Source organism: Salvia hispanica, chromosome 4 (assembly GCF_023119035.1).
Source record: "Salvia hispanica cultivar TCC Black 2014 chromosome 4, UniMelb_Shisp_WGS_1.0, whole genome shotgun sequence".
Classification (NCBI taxonomy): domain Eukaryota; kingdom Viridiplantae; phylum Streptophyta; class Magnoliopsida; order Lamiales; family Lamiaceae; genus Salvia; species Salvia hispanica.
In genome coordinates, this window is record NC_062968.1 from 37,137,980 (window position 1) to 37,145,978 (window position 7,999).

The window sequence follows — 7,999 nt, forward strand, 5'->3', positions numbered from 1 at the left end:
CAAGTTATCAATGATCTCAGCGACAGCGAGATCCAGAAGGTAGTCGTCGTCGTCAGAAACAAGCCTGTGGATTCCGATTGAGTTGGCGATCTCAACTTTGAGTGTAGCAATGTGTCTAGCACTGACAGAGTCCCAGATCTTAACCACCTTGGACATCATCCTGGAGATGTCGAATGCCAAAATTCCAACAATTGGCCCGCGCCTGCTTGAGCTCCTCAAAACTCCTAAATCAAAATATTAGTATTATTTTCAGGTGTTTGTTTTAATACGAAAAAAATAAAGAAACAAGTATAGCATGAAAAAATCTTACTGTGAACTAACATCTTCTCCGCTACCAGCAAACTAGAGGCGAGTCACATCAACGGCAGCATGACGATCTCCTCTGAATGTAACAATTGAGAGAGGGAGAGGGAGAGGGAGTTTGGAGATTTGTTCAAATATATAGGAGTAATATAGATATAGTGCATAACGATATAGAGAGAGCCGGCGACAAATGTGAGTACAAAATTATTGTCGCGATGTAAACGAGGTCAAAGCAAAAGGAGACGTGTCAGTTTAAGTAAGATTGGTCGTTATTGTTGCTTGGCAATTGGCATGGTGGGAATAGCGTGGAAATTGGAATATGATATGGTTTATATATGGGGTATATGCTTCTTGCTACTACATAGTTATATACAGTACTATTCTTATTTTATTACATTTGAGCTTTGTTATTGGCTCCACCTAGTTTCAGAAAACTTACAAACAAGTGAAGTTGAATTTGAGATGTTGCCGCTCAATTTATGCCCGCGCCGCCGCCGATCCACCCACAAATATACAATAGTGTGAATATATATATATATTTTTTAAGTATGTTATTAATCACATTTAAGTATAGCAGAAGATTAAGACGGGAGAAGTTGGAAATCAGGCAACGTCACTAACGATTTAAACAAAAAAATCAAAACTTGTTGTTTTAATCTTCCTATGCTATATATATATATATAAGAGGAGTGATCAATGTTTAACTAATTTTAAGTGTATAACTAGAGAACAAATCTCAGCCACATATCTTAATACTTAAAATTAATCTTATGGCTTAACTATTTTTACATATTTTAATTAAAAAGTAATTAACAAGGGCATTTTTGGAAACCATATTCTATGGAAGATTCACGCTAATTCCAGATCTTGCTGCAACAAAATCATCCAGATTTTCGGCGACGCCGTCCTTCGCTCCGCCACCGATCCTTGCAAACGTTCCACCAGGTTGCACACACTTGCTGCGCGCTGCACAGCTTCTCCTCCGCCCCCAACCTCTTGAGAATGTTGCCGGTCACATCTGCAGGCAGCTCGATCCACGGCGGCGAGGATGAATCGGCCGTCGCCGGAATTTCACATTTAGTGCTCATACTTCGACCTGCAAGTAACCGCACAGCTCGATTCTCAAATTATCGATGGAAATGAGGGAAAAACTTGCTCGATTTCACAGTAAAAGTAAAATTAGGGCTCAAAATTAGGATTACACTGCAAATAACCGCGATTTTCAGATTATCGGTGGAAATGAGGGGAAAACTTGCTCGATTTCGCAGTGAAAGTAAAATTAGGGCTCATGTTCAACAATCACATCTCGCAAAATATTCATCTCAAGAGTTAATTTCCTCATCTTAATTGTTGATTTCATGAACTGCTATATCAATTTTCTCGCAAGAGCTGATTTATCCATCGTCAATTGTTAATTTCACGATCTGTTATATCAATTTTCATCGCAGAGCTAATTTCTCCAACGCTAATAGTCGATTTCATGATATGCTAATTCAGCATTCCATCGCAAGAGTTGATTTTTCTATCTCATGAATTTGTTTTTCAATATAAGCATGGATGACAGACACTTCACTCTAACCATAGAATACTTCACTCTAAGCAAGTTTTACTTCACTGAAATGGAAAAACAAAGCACTTTAAGCATGAATGAACACTTCACTCTAACCATGGAACACTTCACTCTAACCATGATATACTTCACTCTAAGCAAGTTTTACTTCACCGAAATGAAAAAACAAAGCACTTTAAGCATGAATGACAAACACTTCACTCTAACACTGGAATACTTCACTCTAACCATGTTTTACTTCACTGAAATGGAAAAAACAAAGCACTACAAGCATAGATCACAGACACTTCACTCTAACACTGGAATACTTCACTCTAACCATGTTTTACTTCACTGAAATGGAAAAACAAAGCACTACAAGCATAGATCACAAACACTTCACTCTAACACTGGAATACTTCACTCTAACCATGTTTTACTTCACTGAAATGGAAAAACAAAGCACTACAAGCATAGATCACAGACACTTCACTCTAACACTGGAATACTTCACTCTAACCATGTTTTACTTCACTGAAATGGAAAAACAAAGCACTACAAGCATAGATCACATACACTTCACTCTAACACTGGAATACTTCACTCTAACCATGTTTTACTTCACCGAAATGGAAAAACAAAGCACTAGCATAGATCACAGACACTTCACTCTAACACTGGAATACTTCACTCTAACCATGTTTTACTTCAATGAAATGGAAAAACAAAGCACTACAAGCATAGATCACAGACACTTCACTCTAACACTGGAATACTTCACTCTAACCATGTTTTACTTCACCGAAATGGAAAAACAAAGCACTACAAGCATAGATCACAGACACTTCACTCTAACACTGGAATACTTCACTCTAACCATGTTTTACTTCACTTGAAATGGAAAAACAAAGCACTACAAGCATAGATCACGAGACACTTCACTCTAACACTGTTTTACTTCAAACCAATGAAAAAACAGAGCACAATAAGCATAGATCACAAACACTTCACTCTAATAATGTAATAATTCACTAAATGAAAAACAGAGCATGTAGTTGTTACTCACGATCAGAGTCTACGGTTGTTGTTTTTCTTTTTTTCTGTCGATCAAAACCTACACAAAACATAGAAGTAGTTAACTGTAGTAATTAACTGTAAGCTAACATCTGTTCTGTTCAATTTGGATTCCATAATAAACTACTGCATATCTCACTTATTAAACACTCTCGGCGTTAGAATTTGCAGAATTCTCAAAACTAAATCTAAATAAGAATGAGAAATCTAAATCAGTAACTAGTAGAACAACTTACATTTTGAAAAATCTTTCTCATTTGGATTCATTGTTCGACTATGGATGGAGGCGACGGCGATTGCAGCGACGATGGATGGAAGCGATGGCGACGGTGGATGGAAGCGACGGCGACGATGGATGGAGGCGACGGGAAGAGCAGTGATGGTGGGAGATGAATTCTGCAATTTAGTGAAATGTCTATTATACCCCCACCTTGTATAGTGAAGTAAATCTGTGATAGAGTGAATTGATTTCTCCTTCAAATTCGAAAATCTCATGTGTTAAAACTAGCCCTTAATTTTCTTGATCTTGTGGCTGTGATTTGTTCTCTAGTTATATACTTAAGGGGCACTTTCCCTATATCACTACTCTATATATATATATATATATATATATATAGGGGAGCATTAGGGTCCTATTACACCCTTAGTGTCTTTTCTCTTCTTAATATAAACCATTAGATTGATGGAATGGATGGACTAGATTAAAAGGACAAATCTTATTCCGTATTGCATTATTCGTTCATTTTCGTGCATTATAAGGGTAAAGCAGTAAAATAACATACTAACCCAGACGTTTCAAAACGGAAGGTGCGATATTTACGCAGCATTTTCATTGACCTTTCATCTCCTCTCTCTCTCTCACTCCATCCCATCAACATTCTCTCAACCCAATTTCTCCCCTAATTCAAAAACAAGAGAAACCCTAGCCGCCGCTCTCTTCCACTCGAATTCAAATTCAGCAACGATTTCCGCCGTCAAATCGCCGTCGACCGCCGATTCTATCTCACAAAAGCTGCTGTTTTGGTTCGTGGTGTGGGTTGATAGTCGAATCATCTCCTGGACATAAAAAAGGTGTGTGTTTGCAGTATATTTTTTAGGTAGAAACACTACTAAACCTCGATTGGCGACGTTTACAAACACAACCAGTAGCCGATTCACAGTTTTTGTTCTCCTTTGAGTTTCGATTGGAAATAATGCACAAAATTATTTTGCTCGTTTTTCTTGAAAAAGATGAAATTGCGACCATAATAGTAAGGGTTATGTTCATTCTGGGTATATTAAGTTATGTTGTGAGTTATAGCTTGGTTTTCATCCATTAGCTTTCGATTTGGAACGATGCACAAAAGATGTCTTTTTTTTTGTGGAGAAGATGAAATTGTGGGCATTTGATTTAGGGTTGTAAGCTATATGGAAGTGTATAGTGGATTTCTGACCAATATTTACATTGTTCGTCATTAAATGGTTGAAACCTCACTGATTTATGGTTGAAACATCACTGATTTCGTCAATATTGTTGCGCAGATATAGAATGACTAAAAGAGGCCGGCAGTACAAAAGCCAACCGGAACCCAATGAAGGTGATGCATTATTTTATCATTCTTGTACATTATTGTCCATTTCATTGGATTCGAACTCTGTGTTCATTGAGAAATTGCTATTTTTTGCACTTTGTGGTATAGGTTGCAGTATAGGAAGTAATTGTTTAGTATAATTTGGTTTATACATTAAATATTTTGTTCTGTACATCGGTTAATAGATGTGGTGCATTATTTGCTGTAACGTATACATTATTTGTTCTAATTCATATCTTTTTCATATTCTGGACAGCATCTAAGCAGCGTCGGGTTGAGTTTGCTCAAGAGCGGTTGGATTGATTGCAAGAGTAATCATTAGAAACGCTATTGACGTTAACTTTAAGACTGTTGTTTTTGGATAACTTATTTTGATTTGGTCAAAGGACGACTTGTTTTGAACCGTAGATATCACCTGATAACTGAAGCATATTTTGCTACTAGTGTGTGATGTAGTAAAGTGATAATGGATAAATTATTCCCTGGATTTTGAGGAACTTCTACTTGGCCCGCCATGGAATAAATAAAGTGAGTAATGCATAGAATATCATTATTAATGCAAGGCTATTATTCGATAATGCACATTAACAAATTAATGGAATAATGGTATAAATGAAGGGAGTAATACACAGAATATCATTATTAATGCAATGCTATTATTCGATAATGCACGTTAACAAATTAATGGAATAATGGTATAAATAAAGGGAGTAATGCACAGAAAATCATTATTAATGCAAAGGTATTATTCGATAATGCACGTAAACAAAGTAGTGGAATAATGGTATAAAAACAGGGAGTAATGCACAAAAATTCATTATTAATGCAAGACTATTATTCGATTAGCACGCTAACAAAGTAGTGGAATAATGGTATAAAAAAAGGGAGTAATGCACAGAAAATCATTATTAATGCAAGGCTATTATTCGATAATGCACATTAACTCCCGAAAAATCCAAATTTATTATGCATAAAATGTTCACAGCGCTAGAAATAATAAAACTAAGACAACGAAACAAATAATAAAACTGAATACAAGACGAAAACTAATTTTTTAGGTACAAAACACATCAAGCTTTCCTCTTGCCTTTACTAAGCTCTTTCTCCAATATTTTTTAGCGAAATAATAGTTAGAATTTGAGTAAAATCGATGAATTATAGAAAGAAATAAGCATATTGTGATTTAATAAAGGAAAAGAAATAAAAGCTATGTAAATATGGAACAGAAGGCGTGAATCATGGAAATGATATAACTGCCGATTTTTACCTACTCCCCTAAGTGCCCTTTTCGAATTTTTTTGATTAATTTATTAAATCCATGTGGCATAAAAATCAGCCATTAGATCATCAAAATCGTGGGCTAGGATTTAGAAGAAAAAAGAACAATAATTAGAAAAAGGATATGAATACATCCCTCTATATATATATATATATATATATATATATATATATATTACTCCGAATAAGTACAATATTTTAATGTAGTATAAAACAAAAACTTATACTCGCCATATTCCATGAAACTGGTTTTTTAAATGTCTCAGCAAACTGTAAAAACAATAGGAGTATTAAATTATAATTGTATTACATTTTTACTAAATTAATCTTATTACATGCATTGAACAAACCTTAAAACAAAATTAGTCGTAAGTTAACAAATCACAATAAGTCATAATATCACTACATATCAATTTCCAACATAACTATTTATTTCTACCTTATTTCAATATGACTAACTTATTTTTTTCAATCTCTACTTTATTACAGTATTAGTTAAAATAAAGTTCTCCTTTTTAATTTTTTTTTCTATATTCTATATTTACAACTCATTGCACTTCATTTTTAAAATATTTAATAAACACCAATAATTAAAATGAATTAATTGTATTTGTCAATTTATTTGTTAGGCTAAGGTGTTGGCTATAGCCTTTAACCTATGAGAAGTCTATGATAATGTGGCAGAAGGAGTTTTTGGCTAGCCTTTGGCTAGTCCGTGGCCTATTGTGGATGCTCTTATCAATTCTCCATTGTTTTATTCCCAAATAAATCAAATTCAGGACATTAGTAAAAATAAGGGGACCAACCCTCCAATGTTCTAGTAGTACACGATAATAACGAAGCCAAAAACAGGAACCTGTGATGATCTTTAATTTAATCAAGTCTTGACTTTATCTAACGTGCTCATTACTATATCTATATCAATCATGAATATAAATAGTTTCATCATGTGTATATTTGCTGAAAAGACATTCCAAAAATCTATTTAAAACAAATCACCACGTTTAATCACACAAGTACTTGTGTTATAGTTATAGAAAAGAAATGGAGTACATAACAACTTTATAAATCAATATATTTCACAATTATTAGGTTAAAATTTTATATTAATAAATTTTATAAATGATCTCTAAACTATAATTAGATATTATTTAAAAAAAACAGTCCCGTAGAATTGATCACAATTACACAAGACCTCATATTTTAAAAACTACTGTAACTATTTTTCTACTAGGCTACTTATATCCATTAAAGAATCAGGACTACTTCAATTATTCACACACTACAGTTTTTTCGATAATAATTGGGCTTTTAATATTGACTTCTAACTCTACTGGGCTTTATTTTTATTGGGCTGAAAAATCAAATAAGATAAAAAATAATAGTACTGTATTATATTTATTCCACTGGACTCGAAGTAAAGAGCAATTCAAAAGCTTCACAGGACAAATTTATTCGTCACTATATTAGATGCTACTTTAAATTTAGCAAGGATACGCTCCATTTAATATACTACAAGAATAAAGATCACAATATATTCCCACTTCAAATTAACTTTCCATTATTTAACCATTTATTTTGTCCTAATATATATGGTGCTCTTCATTTTCAACCTTTTCTTTCTTTATTTATCTTCCCTTTCTGCATATAATACATTTGTCTTTTCCCTCCATAACGAAAATGGTGTTGGTGCTTTCGTTTCTTGTGTTACTTTTTTCCGAATACCAATTACGAATTGACCAATTTTAAATAAAGGCGCTAACAACCCAATTATAAACACAAAAATCAACATATGGGACAGTCAGTCAAGAATTATTTTGTGGTGACTGTTATAAACAATGGTGGTGATTCTGTTAATCTTAACCAATAAATTTTATATGTATAAAACCTGATTATTTTATGCAAAGAATTGCTTTTATACATATTCGATTAATGTGATGTAATCGAGTGATTATGAGATAACTTTTGCTTTTCTTTTTCCTTTTCTAAATTTATCGATCTACTTAACATGTAAAAACAGGTACTCATTAGGATGGATGTTTAATCAAAAGAGAACAATGTAATTTTTTTGTGTGTATTGAACTATTTTCTTAAATTTTACTTATTTTGCTAGTTTCTTAGACCTATATATAGTATACTCATATATTTACCTCCAAAATATTCTGGATTTGGAAGTAGGGTTCTATTATAATGCAAATTGCGTATATAATTTACAGACTTCAAA

At 33.5% G+C, this 7,999-nt stretch overlaps 1 protein-coding gene across 1 annotated transcript in view; it reads left to right on the forward strand.

The window, feature by feature from the left end:
* Window positions 1-7,455: 7,455 nt before the first annotated feature.
* Window positions 7,456-7,999, forward strand: part of LOC125221007 (ER membrane protein complex subunit 1-like) — a 3,101-nt gene continuing 2,557 nt past the window's right edge. The window contains exon 1 of the mRNA XM_048123131.1: window positions 7,456-7,460. Coding sequence (XP_047979088.1) covers window positions 7,456-7,460 — 5 coding nt within the window. The remainder of the gene's footprint in view (window positions 7,461-7,999) is intronic.